We start from the raw sequence: 19,113 nt of genomic DNA on the forward strand, positions 1-19,113 counted from the left end.
CCCAACCGGGCACCGGGGCTCATCACGCCCCGCCCCCTTCCGCCTCGCCCCGCCCCTTCCGCCTCGCCCCGCCCCGCCGGCCAATCAGCGCCAGCCGCCGCGCTCCTCCTTCGGCGGAAGCTCCGCCCCGTGGGCGGAAGGGGCGGGGCGCGGCGGGGCGGTGATGGCGGCGGCGGGTGGCGCGGAGCCTGGCGGCGGCGGTGGCGCGGACCTGGCCCTGGTGGAGGGCAGTGTAGGCCGCGCCGCCCGCGTCGGGGACCCCGGGGACCTGGTGGCCCTGGCCCGGCAGGTGCAGCAGGTGAGGGCCGGGCCCCGGCGGCGGGACCGCGGAGGCCAGGCCGAGCGGAGCCAGGCCCAGGGCCCTGCGGGTACCCAGTTCCCGCTGCCTCCCGGCCGCCTCCAGGGCCTCCTCAGCCGGCGGCCGCCCTGGTGCTTCCCGGCACGTCCCGCTGCTTTCCGGTGTCCCCGGCGGCTTCCCAGTGTGCTCCGTGGACCGCGCTGCCTCCCACCATACCCCACTGCCCCCTCCCAGTATGCCAAAGTATTCTCCAGTATGCCCGTGTGCTTCCCAGGGCTTTCCAGTACCTTTCCGTGTTCCCCAGTGGGCCACACTGTGCCTCCAGTACCTCCCATTGCACCTCGGTGCTACCCGCTGTGCCTTGCTGCCCCCCAGTGACTCCCAGAACATCCCACCAAACTCCCAATTCATCGCAGTATGCCCTACTACCTCCCAGTATGTCCCACCGCCTTTAGTCCACCCCCGTGTGTCCAGGTGTGTCCTGCCACCCCCTTTCCCAGTCCATCCCAGCACCTCCCGATATGTCCTGTTTGCCCCTTCAGTGAATCGCAGTCCATCCCAGTCCCTCTCAGATGACCCCAGTTCCTCCCGATATGTCCTACTGCCCATCCCAGTCACTCTCAGCCCACCCCACTGCCTCCCCCAATATTCAGCTATCCCCCCCGGTGCCTCCTACTACCTTCCAGTGCTAAGTCCTAGCCCAGTATGTCCCCCAGAGCTTCTCAGTCCACCTAAGTGTCTCCCTGTAAGTCCTACTGCCTCCTCCCAGTGCATCCCCCTACCTCTCAGTCCCCCCCAGTGCCTCCCAGTATATCCTACTGCTCCCTTCCACTGCCACCCAGCATGGCCAGGCAGCCGCCAGTGCCAGGTCCCTGCTCCACAGCTGTCATCCCATTGCCGGGGGTGGCATGGTTGCCCTCCAGCCGCACATGGGGCAGCTCCTGCACCACCCACAGCCCTGCTGAAGCCTCGAGCGAGGCCACGAGCAACACGGCAAGGTCCAAAGGGCTGCGGCTCGTCCCCGTCCTGACCAAACCCCGTTCTTCCTCGCAGGCGGACGACTTCATCCGAGCGAATGCCTGCAATAAATTGACCGTCATCGCTGAGCAGATCCGGTACTTGCAGGAGCAGGCTCGGAAGGTGAGGCCACGTCCGCGGGCTGGGCAGGAGGCTGGTTGCCTTGCGCTTGCGAGGGGAGGGAGATCGGGGTCTGTCTTAACTGCCAGACGATGGGGAAGAGCTGTGGCCTGGATGTGAATCATGGCCAGGCGCCAAGTAGAGAAGATTCAGTGGGAAGATAACGAGGGTTTATTGTCTGGTATCAGCTGGGGACGGGGGTGGGGGAATGCTTTCAGTGCTTTCAGTCCTCTGCACACCAGGGAGGACTTCTGTTAAGGCAGAGGAGCGAGGGCGGCCAGTCAAAACCAGCTTGGGTGTCAGGAAGGACAGAGAGATGACTCTGGTTTTGGGACAGACAACTCCTGTCGTCGTAGCGTGTGCATTGTGCTCCCGGGAGGGCTCGGTGCAGTGGGGTGATGACGTGGATCTGAGCCCCTGGGAGAAGATGAGCTGTTACCTAACGACGGGCTTGGCTTTCCAGTTTGTCCCAGTTCATTTGCTAGAGCAGGTGGCCCCAGCAGCAAGCCCAGTGGGACTCAGCTGTCCTCTTCAATTCAGACTTCACCCTTGGGGGTGAAATCTCAGAGCCGGAGTGGGAAAGGATCTGCCAGTCACTGCGACTGGCCCGCTGCCATCAAGACCACTACGTCACATAATCGTTAACTGGTGGAGCCGGAGCTGTGGAGCAGTCAGCTGGTGGAGCCAGGGTGATGAATTCCCCTTTGTCTGCTGTCCCTTCCCCGAGGGACTGCAGCAGGGAAGCCCCCAGGGTTCAACATCTGTGTATGGAGGCAAGGAACGAGTCCAGCGTGTGGTGGGGTCAGGAACAGAGGGGAACCTGGGGCTGTGGTGAAGAGGTCCTAGATTCTTGGAGGTATCTCCAGCTCCGTGGAGGGGTGCAGGAGCTCTGAGGTCCATCTAACAGGGGAAACTTGGAAAAAACTTTATCTCCTTGGAAAACATCTCCTTCCTGGGCAAGTAAAGGACTGCCACGTGAAGCCTGAGGGGGATGAGGCCTCGCGAGCGATGTGTCCAGGTATCTTGGCCTCTGGCTGAGAGGCAAGACCGTGCTGTCATTTTATTTCAAGCGTGGATATTTTAAATTTGATTTTCAGGTCTTGGATGAAGCTAACAGAGATGCTGATCTGCACCACGTGGCCTGCAACCTTGTGAAGAAGCCAGGAAACATTTACTACATGTATAGGCGGGAGAGCGGACAGCGATACTTCTCTATCCTCTCTCCTAAGGTGGGTGGTGACGGCCCCTGAAGAAGCAGGGAGGGAAAAAAAATCCAAGTTTCTGGTGCTTGGGCACTTCTAGACCTCAGAGAAAAGTACCACCTTGATGGGGACATTTGTAGGCCCTTGCTCAATTGGCGTTTGTCCTTGGTCGGGGTTACCCTGCTGGTGTAAGAGACAAATTATGAAGTTCTCTTGGACCTTGGTGGGTGGTGGACAAGAAGACCTTCGGCGCATGGACCTGAATTCTGCCTTTTGGTCCCTGCAGTTCTTTCTCTGGAACTGCAAACATGCCCTGGGCCTTCCCTGTGCGGTGTGGCTGTCTGGCAGTACGGTCTTCTCAGGGGCTTCAGTCCGGGGAGTGAGATTGTCTGCAGCTTGGTAGGGGTGGCCTTGGAGGCTCCTCCTTCCAGGCCACCCATTTTCTTACGTGCAGGGTGAGGGCTTCAGAGCAAAACATCCAGCAGGTAGAGGAGCTCTGTGCGGGTCCGGGAGAGCTTAAATCCCCAAACCTCCCTGTGTCAGCACCACCGTAGCTTGACCTGGTCTTAGACTTGGGGTAGTTGAGCCTATTTTTAGGTTAGAAAATGGGATGGTCACGTAGCTGGGACTCCTTCAAAGGTGGTCAGTCATCCAGGATGGACAGAGGTTGGGCTGGGGGACAGCACAGCCCAGCTCCGAGGGAAACGGAGCGGTGATAGGATTCTCTCCTTTCTCCTCCAGGAATGGGGGACCTGTCCCCACGAATTTCTTGGTGCCTATAAGCTCCAGCACGACATGTCCTGGACTCCGTTTGAGGACATTGAGAGACGAGATGCTGAAATAAACATCCTGGATAAGCTGCTGAGCCGGCAGGCAGCGCTGCCACCGTGTACCGAGCCCAACTTCCAGGGCCTGACCAAGTGACACGAGTGACCGGACGGGACCCCCTGCGCAGAGTCCTGCATGAGGACACACAGTGCCTGCGTGTTGCCAAAGGGCAGGGCAAGGAAAGAGACCAAAACCTAAAAATGCTGATGCCGCCAGTACTTGCTCTGTGCTTTAATGAGACTAATTCTCCATTCAGTCTTACTGGATTTTCTAGTAATTGAGTAATTTATTTCTTTGACTTATGCCAAGCTGTAGCGAGGGGCAGATAATACCAGGTGGAATCAATTCCAAGAGAGCTTGGGGCAAAAAGCAAAAATGCTTGGGGCAGATGTGATAATGCTATAAAACATGTCCTACCTGTCCGGCTCTGGTGTACCTCATTGTGACTACCTGCAGCAGGTGATGATTTCAGGGCTGGATTTTGCTGCTCGTTAAAATGCCCGTGTTTAGGAAGCTCTGTGGCCTGGGAGGAGTGGTGGAAACCCCGCGCAGAAGGGTCTTTTGTGACCGGAGTCTCTGTCCCCACTGGTCTGAACCCATGAATCTGTCACACGGGGTGACCCGGAGCTCTCTTCTCTGTGAGGAGCATCCTCAGCAGTGCCATGCAGGCTTCAGGTGCTCTTCAAAAGGTTGGGTGTTTCACAGTCCTCGTGTGTTCCCCGTGGCTTCAAGTGGGTTGAGCTGCTGGGGTGAGACAGGAACATGCAGGGATGCTGAATGCTTCTGTGCCGGGGCAGTGGAGAAAATAAATCAATCTTGGTCTCAAATGCACCTCCGAGACAGGCCCTGTGTCCTGTCTGCATGGCAAGGATCCCTTTGGCTTTACCAGGGAGACTGGGTGGCGTGTGGGACTGGTAGGACATCTCCAGCCTCTCTTTTTCCACCAAGAGCTGGGGAAAGGCAAAGATCAGAACTGCTGAGGAGTTGTCCTCCCTCTGCCCAGCCGCCCAGGGCTCCTCCAGGAGCTCGCCTGCTCTGCCAGGAGCTGAGGTGGGAATGTACTGCTGGAGAAGGAGATGTCCAGGTTGGATCCCGGCATGTAACGTTAGATCTGATTGGATCCTCCCATGACTTGTTCACCCCCCCAGGATGATGAGGTAGTGACTTTATGTGCTGCTCACGGCGTTGCACGTCCACGCTGGCCTCAGTCTCCTCTTCCTCCTTCGCTGGCGGCGTGTGAAGGTTGGGGACCATTTGTGGAAGGGGCATTCTGACCCTGGGGTCTGGGCCCCCCAAGGCTGGAGCTGGTGCTTCTTGGTGGAGCCCCAACCCCAGGTGCACTTGCGGTTGCGCTCTGCCGAGAAGCACCAGCTCCACCCACATTGCAGTTGGGTTCTCCTCACTTCTGAGGTGGTGGTGGTGCAAGAGTGGTGTCCTTGGCACCAAGTGACCTTCCCAGGCGTTGCCCCATCTCTCCTTAACCACTGCTGAGGAAGACACCGCTGCCTTCAGCTCCGCTGGGTGATGCCCAACTCAATTTGGGGCTAAGTCTATGCATCAGGCTTGCATCGGTTCATGCATACGCTCCCAAAATAATCTCTTTACCTCCTCTAAATTTCCTTGTTCCCTTTCTAGCATTGATTTGTTCATCTTACACCGAGTGCCCAGAGTGTCCTGCTCCTCCCGGTCCCCCCCTGAAGCTGGAGGGGTTTGGATGCCCCACCAGTGTCCTGTAAAGGAGGATGCTGCAGCACTGTGCTCTCCCACGTCACCCTTGACTTATGCATCTCCATCTCGATGTCTGAACCTGCTGCTTCAGGTGAGGTGCTGCAGTGACTCTGCCAAGGGGAGGGACAACCTCTTTGCACCCCCAAGAGACCCGTGGGGACCAGCGCCACCACTGGGGCTGGCCATCGCTGCAGTTTATTCCCCCTTTGGCAGGGCACGGCGTCTCCTCCAGCCTCCTGTCCCCAGTCTTCTGGTCCCCACACACCCAGCACAACCCTGGGAGTTGCCTTGAGAGGTGCTCGGGGCTGCTGGCGGCACCGATTCCCCGTGGGAAGAGCCGTTCCCTGCTAGGATCGCAGAGGGGTGGGAGGTTTGAGGCAGCTCCCCAGCAGCCCAGGGTCGTTTTGTCCTGGATTTTCTTCTCCCAGCTCAGCCCCGTCCCGGCATGGTTGAGCCTCTGGTTGGCAGAAGCCCCATCCTTGGAGTCAACGTGGGACATTCCAAGCACCTTTTCCCAGCTCCCTCACTTGGAGCACAAGGGCAGATTAAAAGCAATGTATTATTATTATTATTATTATTAGACCAGGGTATAATTAATTCCTTATCGAGTCACAAGTGTCTAATTTGATGGTTTTTTTCCCCTGCTTGTTTCATCGCCCCAGGTCTTATTTTACTGCCTGTTATTAAATCTTAACTTCGAAGGGAGAAAGTTAATTACTGCATGGGCTTTGCCATGGTGCTAATTACAGAGACATCAGCAATCTTCACATGCGTTGATTTATCCTCCTCTGGGAAGAGGGGATTCCTGCCCCAGTTTTATCTCTGTTTCCCATCATTAAAATCAGTACAACGACACGCGGAGGGGATCGGGGTGACGTCCGTAGGGCTTTGAAGCTTGTGATTTCATGCGCTGGCCTTTGGTGGGGTTTCAGACGAGCTTTCCTACGTCTCCACCCTGACCCTCTGTACCCTGTAACTCCCCAGTGTCCTTGCGTTCCTCTGGGGGCTGGCCCGTCTTTTTCTTGGATTCGCCACAAAAAAGCAAAACCACTACGGCCCTAACTTTGTACGAAAATCCACAGAAGGTACCAAGAGGCAAGACATGGAGATGGCGGGCTCACGCTCGCTGCTCTCTGTGCTGCAGGAAGCGGGGATGTGCGGGGAGGTGGTGCTGGGAAGGGGGTACCGTTCCCCCAGACCAGCTTGCCCAGCGTTGCCGTCTCAGCTGGTTTTGGATCTAATTAAACTCAAAGAGCTGAGGTGACGTCAGAAATACTGGAAGGTGCTGCTGCGGAGCCGAGCAACTCATCCCGTGGGAAACGGGCAAGGATGGAGCCGGTGGGAGGAAGACGAGCTGGAGCCTCCTGCTGCGCTTGCAGCTGGGATGAGTTTCTGGAGAACAGAGGAGATGGGGCTTGGTGGAGGATTCCCCGAGTCCCTTGAGGGTCATGATCTCATCCGCTCAGCTCAGCCTCTACTGAGCCATCATCCAAAAATCAGCTGGGAAGAGCCAGCAGGACGCGGTGCTGGAGGGCAGAGGTTGTCCGCAGATGAGGTATGGACCATGTCTCGCTCCTACATCTTTTCCAAGCCTTTCCTTTAGGTTTCCTCTGCTTTGCTTAGAGGAACTACCACGGAGGGAAGGAGGCAGAATTACATACTGCTCCAGGTGCGGTAGGTAACGCGTTTCCTGAATAAAAATGAGCCGTCTCCTGCAAGACTTCGTTTCCATTCACAGAATCCCAGACTGGCAGGGTGGGAAGGGACCTCTGGAGATCACCCCGTCCCACCCCCTGCCAGAGCAGGGTCACCCAGAGCAGGTGGCACAGGAACGCCTCCAGGCGGGGTTGGGATGTCTCCAGAGACGGAGACTCCCCCACCTCTCTGGGCAGCCTGTGCCAGGGCTCTGCCACCCTCACAGCAAAGAAGTTCCTCCTCATGTTTAGGTGGAACTTCCCATGGTCACGTTTGTGCCCGTTACCCCTTGTCCTGTCCCCGGGCACCACTGAGAAGAGCCTGGCCCCATCCTCCTGACACCCCCCCTTTCAGTATTTATCAGCGTTGATAAGGTCCCCCCTCAGCCATCTTTTTTCCAGACTGAAGAGACCCAAATCCCTCGGCCTTTCTTCATCAGAGAGGGGTTCCAGTCCCCTCAGCACCTTGGTAGACCTTTGCTGTCCCCTCTCCAGCAGTTCCCCGTCCTTCTGGAACCGGGGAGCCCAGAACTGGACCCAGCGCCCCAGCTGTGGCCTCCCCAGGGCAGAGCAGAGGGGGAGGATGACCTCCCTCCACCTGCTGGCCACGCTCTTCTTGATGCCCCCCAGGATGCCATTGGCCTTCTTGGCCACAAGGGCCCATCGCTGGCTCATGGGCATCCTGTTTTTGAGAATACTCCTCTCCCTTTTGTGAGCGCTCAGGGCGGCAGTGAATCTGGTCTGATGGTAACGGCTCGCTCCAAAATCCCCCCCCAATATTTGCAGGAGAAGACAGAGCTGTGGTTCTGAGGCCAGCGGTGTTGGGCAGAGTGGTTCTTGCTCCCTCTTTGGACGTGCAGATAACCCGGGGCTTGTTCCAAAGGGCCGGCAGAAAGATGCTCTCAACGTCTGACCCGCTCCGGGTGCTCCCAGGGCTGATGTTTGCCCACTGCTGGGGCTGCTGGCCCGGGGGCCGGTGGGTCTCCCTGCCTTTTAAAAATCGAATTAACTCTAAACAAGTTTTCTCTTCCAGGCCAGATTTTGGCTCCTGCTTTTCAAACTGGCAGCGCCCGGGAGATTTTCCGCCTCTGCTCTTTTTCCCGAAGGGCAGTTTTGATTTTATTTGGGGGGTTTGGGTGTAGCCCCCCCCCGCGGGGGGGTCTCCCAGCCAGGAATCTCCCAACAAGAGCAGCCACGGCTCTTTGGCCCCTTATATTTCAGCTGCAGGCAGGGAGGAAAAAAGAAAGAAATAAAAAAGGAAAAAACGGAGGGAATTTGGAAACAGCGACGCAGGGATATATGCGCACCCTGGGGGGGGAGACGTTGTGCCCCCCCCCGTGCCCCTGCAGCCCCCGGGGTGCAGGCAGGGGGGTGCAGGGTCCCGCATCCCCCGGGGTGGGGGGGGTCTCACCGCCCCCGGCGCAGGCAGGGCGGTGCGGGGTGGGGGTCCCGCAGCCCGCGGGGCGCAGGCAGGGCGGTGCCGGTGCGGGGTCCTGCCGCCCCCGGTGCAGGTAGGGCGGTGTCGGTAAAGGGTAGAGGGTCCCGCACCCCACGGGGTGTAAGTGCGGGGTGGGGGTTCTGCCGCCCCCGCTCCAGGCAAGGGTGTGCCAGTGCGGGGGCCCGCCTCCCCCGGTGCAGGCAGGGCGGTGCCGGTGCGGGGTCCCGCCGCCGGGTGCGGTGCCCGCTTGTCACGGGGGCTGCGGCGGGCACGGCCCCGGGGCTCCCCCCGGCCGCTCGGGGCTCCCGGGGCTTCGCCCCCTCCCTCGGTGTTCCACCCCCCGCTCCCGGTGCCGGGCTCCGCCCTGCAGGCGGTGGCGCGCGCCCCCTGCCGGCCCCGCCCCGCCCCGCCCCTCGGCACCGCCCCGCCCAGCGTCCGCTGCGCGGTGACGTCAGCGGCGGCGTGCCCCTGTGCCCGAGCCGAGGAGACCCCGCAGCCGCTGCCAACGCCCGGCGGAGACTCTGAGGTGAGCGGCCGCGCCGGGGCGGGCACGGAACCGCCGCCGCGACCACCCGCGCCCTTCTCCCCGCACGCCGCCGCCCCCCCCCCCACCGGCCTTGCCGCGCCGCAGCCGCTCTCCCGGGGCCCGCGGTGCGTGTGCGGGGCCTCCCCGGGCGGCCGCCGGCGGGGTGCGGCGGGGCCCTTCCCGGCGCTGCGGGGCGCGGGGGTGGGGGGTGCGGACTGGCGCGGAGCCCCCTCCCCGCTGCCAGTTGTTGGGGGAGGGGGGGGCTCGGCCTTCGCGGGGACGGGTCTGCCGGGGGCGGCGGTGCCGGGCCGCCGCCTCCTCCCCTCCCCCGCTTCCTGGCGCGGCGGGCGGGGGCCGGACCCTCGGAGCGGCGGCAGGAAGCGCTCCGCTGCCGGGCTGGGGGCGTCGGCCGCGGCGGGGGCCCGGGCCTCGCTCCCCGCCGGGGCTGGCTGGGCCTGACCTGGCTCCCCGCCCCGCGGAGCGGCCTGGCTGCGCTGGGGGGCGGCGGGCGGTCACCCGCGGCGGGGTGAGGGGTGTGTGGGGGGCTGCGGGCTGGGCTCGCTGTCGCTGCCCGGCCGGGGCACCGTGGCCGCTCTGCGCCGCCGCGGGCGCTGTGGAAGGCTTGGCCGGAGCTGTATGCGCTGCAAGAAGCCATCTCCCACACGAGAAGGGGTTGGGGGGTGCGGCTTGGCTTCGCCTGCCAAGGTGCAGGTCTCTGCTCCCTCGAAGGCCGTCCTTACCAGTGCCAACGACAGCGCTGGTTTTGGCTGGGGTAGGAGCCAGGGCTACCTCGAGGCTTGGTGTTGACATATGTTTCTCCTTTTAAACTTTATCAGGGTGCATATACTGCAGCAGCGTGTCGCCTAGCTGTGTTTTAAAGGTTTGTTTTAGTGGTCTGGACTTCATTAGTGTTTTTTCCTATAAGCGGGTAGAGCTTGCAGCTGATGGCGACAATAGGAGACGCTCGTATGGCCGGGTAGCTGCGAGCATAACAACTGGCATTGTGAAACCTGTGCTTAATGAAGAATTGCAAAATGGTCAGAATTCCTGCTGCCCTGTCGGTATGGGTACTGCAACCGGTGGAGCCAGAGCGGCTTCGCTACCCTCCTCTGACAGGGCCTTAGCAAGGAGGCCATGTTAGATGACAACTGAGCAGGCAGAAGTAGTTCGGTCTGGCCATCTGTGATTGTCTTTGTCTCGTGTTCATCTGTGTTTCTTCTAGGAAGGGAGGTGCTAGCTGTCTTTATTCAAAGTGCCCCAAACATCCTTTTTTTTTTTTTTTTTTTGGGGTATTTAAAACCTGGATCAAGCTCCTCATACTGCTAATTGCAATAACTCAGTAAAGCTCTTCAAGCTTTCCCTTTCAGTTAGCAAAAGGGTCTTATGCAAAACCAACTTTAGATAGAAAGCCTTTGTATTCAGCTAGCTATACGTGGAGAATCCGTTGTTCTGCTTTGGGAACTGTTCCTTCTTGTTAGTGTAGGATTATGGGGAAGGCGGTATAGGCAAATGTATTTCTGAAACAGGTCTTAGGGCACACGTAAGGCTGGCATCAGTATATTGCTAACTGTAGAAATGATTCTGTGTTTAAACTGTTCACTCGTATGCCTCGGTAACAATGAGGAAAAGCATTTTTAAATCTTGGCAAGGAATAAAAACTACTGTGATGCAAGATAAAACATGTTTGCAGTTTGGTAACGTGTTCTAGGCAGAAATTTTAATCATTAGATTTGCATACTTTGAACTTGGTTATTCATGACCTGCAACTGGTGCTCGCAGCTCATTACATGTCCTGCTTGGGGTTATTTGTTTGCCTGGAACTGATGCCTGTTTTGTGAAGCTTATTGGGTTTTCATTGTTAAATAGAAATGTTCTGGAAGTCCTGGAGTGTCTGGAGTATCTAAAATGGAATCCGTAGAGCTTCTACTAAAAGAACAATAGTAAACAGAAACATCTGAAACTCCAAGGGATTTCCCTGATGAGTGTGCAGCTGTGCTTTCCTTGCTTTCCTGCAAAGCCTGTGAAGGGCTGATGTGAAGAGCAGCCTGAAGTTGACTGCTAATCCTGATGTAAAAGTTCCTTCTGGTTAAAATGCTGCTTTGGTACTGAAATAAATTTCCAAGTCGTATGAGCACAGACAGCTGGACATCTTAATTAAAATCTTTTCAACAGCTATCTGTTGCCCTGTGAGCTTCACAGTCAATACAGCATATTGATACAGCTGGCTTCCAACTCGAGAACTTGTAGAATATATGAATGTGCATCATTGCAGCTGAGGTGTATGTAATCTGCTTTACGCTAATGTGAGTGCTCACAGCTTTTAAAAATCATCTATGGGCTTGTGCATTTTAGCCCTCTCCTTCCTCTGCCTGCCTTTTTGTGGTCAGATGAGCTTTCATGCTGTCATTAGCCTCGATCGTATGAATTTCAGTGATCTGAGTTCTAGAGTAATAGTCTGTAAGGAGGAATTGTAGGGGGATGTCATTATCCTCACTCTTGAGGCTCCAGTTCCCGAGGAAAGAACACCACCTTTTTTTTCATAGAAGGTGAAGGTGCTGTCAAATTGAATGGAAGTGAAATCGGTTTCTGGTACTCTGAGTAGCACAAGAAGGTCCCTTTAACCACTTACACTTAGTGTGTTGCAGAGTTCTGCCTTGGCTCCTGTCACCCCATTATGCTGAATGCAGCTGAAAAAGCCCACTAATTTTAGTAGTTAATACGTGACAAATAAAGCAACGTAGTGACTAGCTAAGTTTTTATGCTGAAGCTTTAAAGAAATTTGAAGCATCTTTACGTTTCTGGAGCCTATCATCACTTAGTTACGTGGCTTCCTTCAAGCCCTATTTAAAATAGCTTACACCGTACTGCATACACATGCATACCATAAGGGTATCCATCGGAAAGGATTACCCCTGGAAGTGGCAGGTAAAACCCTTTCACCAGAGTGTCTCCTCGGGCACAAAATTCTCCGTATGGCCTTCCATATGCAGTGGTTAGCTGCCTCTTGCAGCCCCTGCTGCGTCTTTATGGTGGTCTGCAGGTAAATGCCTGAGATAAACGACAAAAATGGCATTAAGGCGAGATATTCCCAGCTTCTGGGGGTGGATTGTTGTTGGGTGGAAGAACTGGCTTTGTTTATCCAGTCCTGTGTGTGCAGTAAACTGAAAATAATGAATATGAGAAGCAGAGTTTCAATGCTGCTGGCATGAAATTGATCTTTGCAGTCTTCCCTTTGAGTTTCAGTTAGTGACTTCTGTTTTAAAAGAGTTTTAAAACTTCAAAATACTGTTTGGCCTATTTTCTCATCGGTGAAGGAGTTGTCCTTTTCTTGATGTATCGACTTTTCTTCTAAACAAGGGACATTTTACAAAGAGAAAACAAAGGGTTAGTTTTGCAAAAGCTTTTAAAAACCGTAGTTCTATTTTAAGCTCTTGCGCTGCTAATTCACCCCATTACTTTTGAATGTTACGGCATAATTCCCAGCAGGAGAGTTGTTCCATGCGCTGTTCTCTTGTCTCTTGAAAAACCGAAACAAAACCTTTTTGAATACAGCAATGGAGGGGCTTCCTCTGAGCCTTTCTGCCTGGCGGTGCTGTGCAGATACCGCCCTCATCTGCGCTCAGACTTCCGTGCCTGTGGTCCGATGGTGTGGTATCAGTGTGTATTTTCGAAGCGTAGACCAAACTATGTCAGGGTGAAGGTTTTTACCAAGTGAATACAGTGTCGGAGCAAACCTTAGGCTGAGCAGAGGAGTGGGGACTAGTCGAGGCCCGGAGGCAGACTACAGCGGGACAGGATTGCTGTCACTGGCGGTGCCAGACTCACAGCCATAGCTACGGCTGCCAGAATTGTCTTGGTTTGTAACAAGCTGTTTTGAATTGCTCAGCTCTTCTCAAGTTGAAAGATGCTGTGCTGTGTTTTTGGCCAATGATGAGTGTTCTGTTTGGGGGAGGAGTGGGGGGGAATGACAAAAATGTTCCTGCAGCTTTGGGTGTAAGGAAAGAGGGCATCTGCCCCTCCATCAACTGGTGTAGCTGTTTGCCTTGGGCCAGCTGTGGCTGGCAAACAGCTGAATGCCAAAGGGCTTGTTGTGGGAAGGCTGTGTCCTGGGCTTGGATGTGACGGTGGCCATGCTCTGGTTGTGGTTCACCTCGATGCGTTTGAACAGTTAACTTGAGTTTAGTGACTTATTTTTGTTTTTAGTGCTTGTGTTGCCGAGCTAAAGGCTTGGTTCCGCTCAGAAGGATCCTCCTCTTCCATGTCCTGCGGTGGGGGCTGTTACTTTTTCTTGAGCATCTTCTGCATTTACCTACTGCTGAGAAACTGCCAGTTGCCCAACAGGCACTGGGTCCTGCTGCCTCGGCCCAGGTGTTGCGGGTGGCCTGTCCTCTGCCGCGCGAGGGAGGGGGGCTCCAGCTGCTCTGGTCGCTTCCTCCGCTTAGGTGAGTGTGGGGCCACCTCTCCCACTTCAGTTATTTTCTGAACTTCCCAGCTACTTCCTTAGTTTTAAAAGAAATGGCAAGGTGGCTCAGTGGCTTGGAAAAGTTGAAAGTTGCTCTTGCAATGTTTTTTTTTTTTTTTTTTTTTTTAACAAAGCTTTATCTCTTTAGTCCTCAGACGGCATGTTGCTGCTCGGCCTGAGCTATGTCCCCCGAACACGCTGCATCCTCAAGGCTGTGTGCACGGAGCACCCGCAACTGTCCCCTTCCCTGCGCGTAACAGGAATGAGGAGAGATCTGCCGCAACTGATGCGCGTGCAGGGTGCTTCCCATTATGCAAAAATGTGCCTCAAAATAGAGGAACTTCTGCCAGTGCCTGTTTTAGAACGTAGCTGGCCGTTGGTATGGGGAGAGAAACAGCGAGGCTAGTGCGCACCATGATTTGTTAGTGTGCAAGAACAGGAGTATAGGTACAGCTCGTATTTTTACATATTAACAGTATGAAACTAAGCTAATAAAGATTTTTTTTTTAATGTGGTATTAAAATACTGAACAGGATTTTGTTACACGGTAGGGTAAACCAGCTTCCTGTAGAATATGAAAGTGAAGAGTAATAATGTAAGATTAAAATGCCTTTGACCAAAAAGGACTTAATGTAAGCCCACATACTTCCCAGTGTTTGATCTGAGGCAGGTTTTCCCGGTGCTGAGGGCTGGTTTTGACAGTGTAATCTTAACCAGAGTGATAACAGAGAAAACGACGCTTTTGCTCTTTCCTGTCGAGTTTGGTGAAGTTAAGGTGGCAGTTTTGAGCCATGCCATTGCCGAGATGGTCAGTGCCAGTGCTACGGCGGGTGGGCACATGTAGGCACGGCTGCACCACGCTGGAGCTGGCGTGGCAGCAGAGAGCCCACTGGGTCACTCTCTGTCTGGGCAGGCTGCATGGGCAGCTTTCTTGTTTTGAACTTCAGACTAAAATGGGATGACATGGCTTTCCCCTTCTTTTTTTTGAAGTTACAGAACTTGAAGCACATTGGTAGTTTAGGTTCAGGCTTTTAAAATTCCCCCACCCAGTGCCTTCACTTCCTATCTTGTGCATGTCTCTGCTTCACCAGTTTGTTGTGAGGAGCCTTTACGAAGATGTACAAAGTGGCTGTCAATCCTTACTTACATCATCAGAAAAAGAAAGTTATGTTAAGTGTAGAAAATACCAGTTGATCTCAGAAAACTGCGTTTTGAGAAGAGATCTCTTGGTTCTTCCTTGGTAATTCCTAGTAACTTGGCTAGAAACGGGTGCTTCAAAACCACAGAGGCATTGGGATACGCAAGCTGTGCTGCGGGGCAGACCTCGGGATGCTCCAAGACCCCAGACGCATACTTACCTCAAACAGGCGTTCCCATAACGGTAGCAAATTCAGTGGGTTTCAAGAACAACATCAGCCTGAGAGCTCAGTTAGGTCTGTCATGGTGCTGGTCCAGCTCCGTCGGTGATGGTGATCCTGTATCTGGCTTTTGTGGGCCTAAATGTTGCCCATTCTTGTGTCCAGTACCAGGGTGAGACTGTGGGTGCGGGCAGGCGTACGAGCCGGAGTGTGCTCTGCTGTTGTGGGTCTCTTCAGCTTCACATTGAGACCTGCCGCAGATCTGGATCTGTACCCGGAATTCTTGTGTTCCTCTTGACACCAACTTGTAGCGTAACTGAGGGTTGTTTTTTTTTTTTTTTGGCCATATGTCTGCTAATTAGACGCCTTCCATATAAACCAAATAGCAATGCTGTTTTTTGGAGATAGTTCTCCCTTGTGGAGTGCAAATTCTGAGATGGGATTTAAAGGGTTGCCTGACTTGTTAGCAGAAGTTAAAAAAAAACCAAAAAAAAAACCCCAACACAAACCCCAAACCCCCAAACAACCAGTGCTTAAAAAGAAGGATATCTTTTTCAAGACCCTGAACTGATTACGATACAAGACTGTTTCTTCAGCGGTTTCTTCTGCTTTTTGCAAGCTTTGCCTTGGACTTCATGATTTCCCTTCTTCTGAGGGAGTGCAACGCCTGTGCTGGTTTATAGCTTGACAGCTTTTTTTTTTTTTTTAAGCTCTGTTTAAGAAGTTAAATACCTGGGCCTTAAGCTCAGTTTGGAAGCTTCGGGAGCACATGCATTTCTGTTTCTCGCTTGTGTGCCCGCAGCAGTCTGAGCTGCGGGCAGGGCAGGCAGGTGAGCTTGGGCACCAGGTGGTTTAGAGCGTGATACGTACTTTGAATTTCTTTTACTGCGTTACTAGTATAGAAGTGGCACGTGTGTAGTTCTGGGGTGAGATCTCCCCGAGGAAGATTCCTAGCAGGCTGAAAGGGGGGTTTTGGGCTGGGGGATTTAGGTAACATCCGTAAATGGCTGCTGTACACCTGCAGAGGAGAACACTGGCCGCGGTAACGCCGCTCTTGAAACCAGTTTTGCCCTCTGTGCCAGGGAGTCTTCCTGGGGTTCAGCTCTTAATCAGAGAGCAGCTCCTGTTGGTGGTTTGCATCACAGGTCTGCGACAACACCAGTGTAGCAAGAGGTCCAAGGTCTTTTAGCTCTGCTGTTGACAGCTGAACCCGTGCGGTCTCTTTGTTAGTGGTTTGTGATCTTCACAGAGAACCGGTGCGTTGCGCGCAGTGATCTTTGCGATGAAGGGTTCGCCGTGCCAGGTCTGTACCGCAAGTGTTCAATTAGTGCTTTCCCCATATAATACTGGTAGGCATCTGGTGGGGAAACAGGGTGGCTTGGGTTGTAGTAGCTGATTGTCTCTCTCTGGTGCCCCTGGTTTGGGAGACTTGCCAATTTGAAAAGCAAAAGTGTTAGTTTATAGTAGGGCTGGAGGACGTGGCAGAGGGCAAGTACCTTGAAACGGTAGGGCGAGGGTGCCTTGAAATGACTGTGATTAGTCTAGGAACAAATTATCAAATACAAACAAATACTTTATTTAGAAACGTGGGGTTTTTTATAAGGTAAAAAATGGAAGTAGTGTGGAAGGGTAAAAGTGGTTAACAGACATCAGCATGCCTAAGTGTCTTCCTTTCATTGTGGACTCCCGAGTGCTTTGAGCTCACAGGAGTTAGATGAATAACCTTTTTACTGTACAATTGCATTGTTCGGGAGGGGAAAAAAAAATAATTAATGGTCTTAGTCTTCAGAAATAGCTCTGTTTTCTTGTAACATGTAGCAGGCTTCCAAACAGGATCTGGGAGCTGCGAGGAGCTGGTTAAGCTGCGACTGGTGAGTTAATGGTGTGTGCGCTAAAGAGCATCATGAAATGGTTCTTGGTCATCAGGCGGCGGCTGCTCGCAGGGAGCTGCCTCCAGCCGGTACCTGTGATGAAATGGCAGCAGTTTCAGTCCTGCCTGAAAGAGGAAGCCGCGGTGCTGCTGAGGCTCGGCAGGAAACCGGTGCAGGATGTGTGGACAGATTTGACAGCTCGGTTTCCTTTGGCGAGGAGAACGTACGCGTTCTGACCTGAAAACAGACTTCAGCAGCTTAAAAATAAAAGGAATCTTAGCAAGCTTGGAGGCTTGTGGTTTCTGCATCGAATTGCTTGTGGAGACTGAAGGCAAGATCATGCACATTCTTACCTCTTGGTTTAGGAGAGAACGCTGATTGTGTACAAAGAGCCACAAAATTTCACTTAATTCTTCACAGTCCGTAGTTCCCGTTGCTGCTAGAATATATTGCAACTACTGTGCATTAAAACTAAGGGGCTCCCATAGTAACACCACGTTTCATGTGCTTGCCATTAAACTGGGAAAAGTAGGCTTGTACAAGAGGGGCCGCAGTGTCAGGGTGCGTTTGGGACAGCGTTTCTTGCAACTTGTGCTATGTAAGGGGGAACTTGCCATAGGCACCGTGGATTTCTTTGGCCTTTTGTGATCTCTCAGGGTCTTTTGGAGCATGCACAGGCCTGTACGAAGAAAGTGCCTAATTCCAAACTTGCCTTTGCACTAGGGAGGATTAACCTATCTACACAGCGTCCCGCTGGAGACTTTAATTTAACTTTTCATTGCAGCACTTGCATCTCTGTTACCACTTTTTTGGGATTAATCCTCAATGCAGATCAGCTGTCTGTCATAAAAATGTAACTGGGCTTTAAAGGAAGATTCTGTAAAATGGACCTGTTGAGTCTGGAATAGGGTTGTCTGATGAATTTGACAAAGTTTACGAGGCTTTGTAATCCACAGTTGCCAGGATAATGTTGAGCTCTGTGAAAGCCTGCGGGTGTGATCACATGCTGAACAGGTTAAAATCCAACAAATATTAGAAATATGATCAGTTTAACATGTACTTTGCTGAAGCACTGGAGTTTTTTGTTACAATACAGAGAGGTTTGAGAAATTAAATCAATTCAGTGTTGTTGGTTTTTTTTTTTTAAGATGTCTTTAGATCTTGTTGAACAGAAGTGACTTGCATTACATTCCTAGTCTTTATCAGCTCCCCTGTCTGGGCTTGGCCGGGTGGCTCACGATTACATGCCTCAAAACTCACTCACTGCACTCAAACTGGGATGACTTCAGCGCTTTCCAGTCTGTTTTAATTCCCTCAGATATTTAAAACTACTCAGAGTGTTTCCTAGTCCTGCTGGGTGGTGTGTGTGTAGGCTTCCTTTTATTAGGCTACTTTTTTTGGGGAGCAGCCCCAAACCCCTTGTAACTTCTTTGCTTCTCCCTCCTTTGGCGCTGTGCAGTAGGGATGAGTTATTCCCTAGCTGTATCTCCTATTGGACTAGATCACTTTGAAACCATGAGTCAATAAGGTATCTGTCTTTAAAGCTTTCCCTACGGAAGAGTAGGTCCCAGGATGGTGCATGGGAGCTCCCTAAAAATGAGCTTGTTTTCCGCTGTGTTCTCTGGACTTCTTAGAAATGGAAACCAGAAGGTAGCTCATCCTGCTAATCTAGAAAGCCCGATAATCCAAGTAAAATAATTTATTCACCAACACTTTCCCACTGGTAAGACTTTTGAGACCTATGCTTAAGACTCTAAATCTGTTTAAAACTTAGGCTTTCTTATGTCAGTATTTAAAGATAAAGTTACATATCCATTAAGGGGAAAAAAAAAATGGTGAGGGGATCCCTTTACCTAAAAATGTGCTGGAATGCAGTTTGGTCCTGTGAAGATGTAATCCCGAAGCGTCTCATGGGCTGGGGGGTGGCAGTTAAACAACTGTGTGAGAGAAATGGTAGTCACTTGGTACATAGACAATGTCTGGGGGGGCCAGTTCAGTGTTTTCCATGGTATATTTTGTTAATGTCTTCCTTTTGGTTTTGTTTTTTTTTTTTTTTTCCTAACCAACACCCAGCCCTGCTCAGGCTTTTCCAGGTCACCTGTTGTGCCGTTCAGGTTCTGCTTTATGCTTCAGAGTGAGGCGTCGGGTTATTTGCACTCTGTTTTATTCCGCTTGCCCGAAAGCTTGAAGGCTCGGGTCAGCCGGTGGGAAAAGGCGGTGTGTGGGGTGAGTTCAGAGCCTTTCCCTCCCGCCCCCATCCAGCGTAGGGTGGTGCGCGTTTGGATCGGTGATGTGGACCATACCAGCCCTGGGAATTCAAGTGAATTTGAGGTGCAGGCTGAGAGTAAGCAGTGCTTTTATGGGAAATACTCTTAACTTGAACTGCTGGTGTTCTCCGCTGTGCACCGCGAGACTCAGAAGTGAGTGTTGTGGCAGTAACGCTGCCTGCGTGCGAGGCGTGTGTGGCCAGCCTGTGCTCTGTCTCTGAGCCCGTCCCAGAGCTCGTGCGGGGCTCGGCTGGGTCTGAGGACGGGGAAGAAGCGGAGGTTTGCAGTGACTCGCGTACTGCAC

General features: G+C 53.4%; 2 protein-coding genes across 2 annotated transcripts in view; both read left to right on the plus strand.

The window, feature by feature from the left end:
- The first annotated feature begins 155 nt into the window (after positions 1–155).
- Positions 156–3,891, plus strand: C16H1orf50 (chromosome 16 C1orf50 homolog). The gene is made up of 4 exons (XM_054222728.1): positions 156–298; positions 1,352–1,438; positions 2,533–2,664; positions 3,379–3,891. Exons 1-4 carry the CDS (start codon positions 164–166, stop codon positions 3,559–3,561), a joined length of 537 nt encoding a protein of 178 aa, XP_054078703.1. The 5' UTR covers positions 156–163; the 3' UTR covers positions 3,562–3,891.
- Positions 3,892–8,768: 4,877 nt separating this feature from the next.
- The window catches only part of CDC42 (cell division cycle 42), a 28,774-nt gene continuing 18,429 nt past the window's right edge, over positions 8,769–19,113 (plus strand). The window contains exon 1 of the mRNA XM_054222238.1: positions 8,769–8,851. The gene's annotated coding sequence lies outside the window, so the exon portion shown is untranslated. The remainder of the gene's footprint in view (positions 8,852–19,113) is intronic.

Source organism: Rissa tridactyla, chromosome 16 (assembly GCF_028500815.1).
Source record: "Rissa tridactyla isolate bRisTri1 chromosome 16, bRisTri1.patW.cur.20221130, whole genome shotgun sequence".
NCBI classification, from domain to species: Eukaryota; Metazoa; Chordata; class Aves; order Charadriiformes; family Laridae; genus Rissa; species Rissa tridactyla.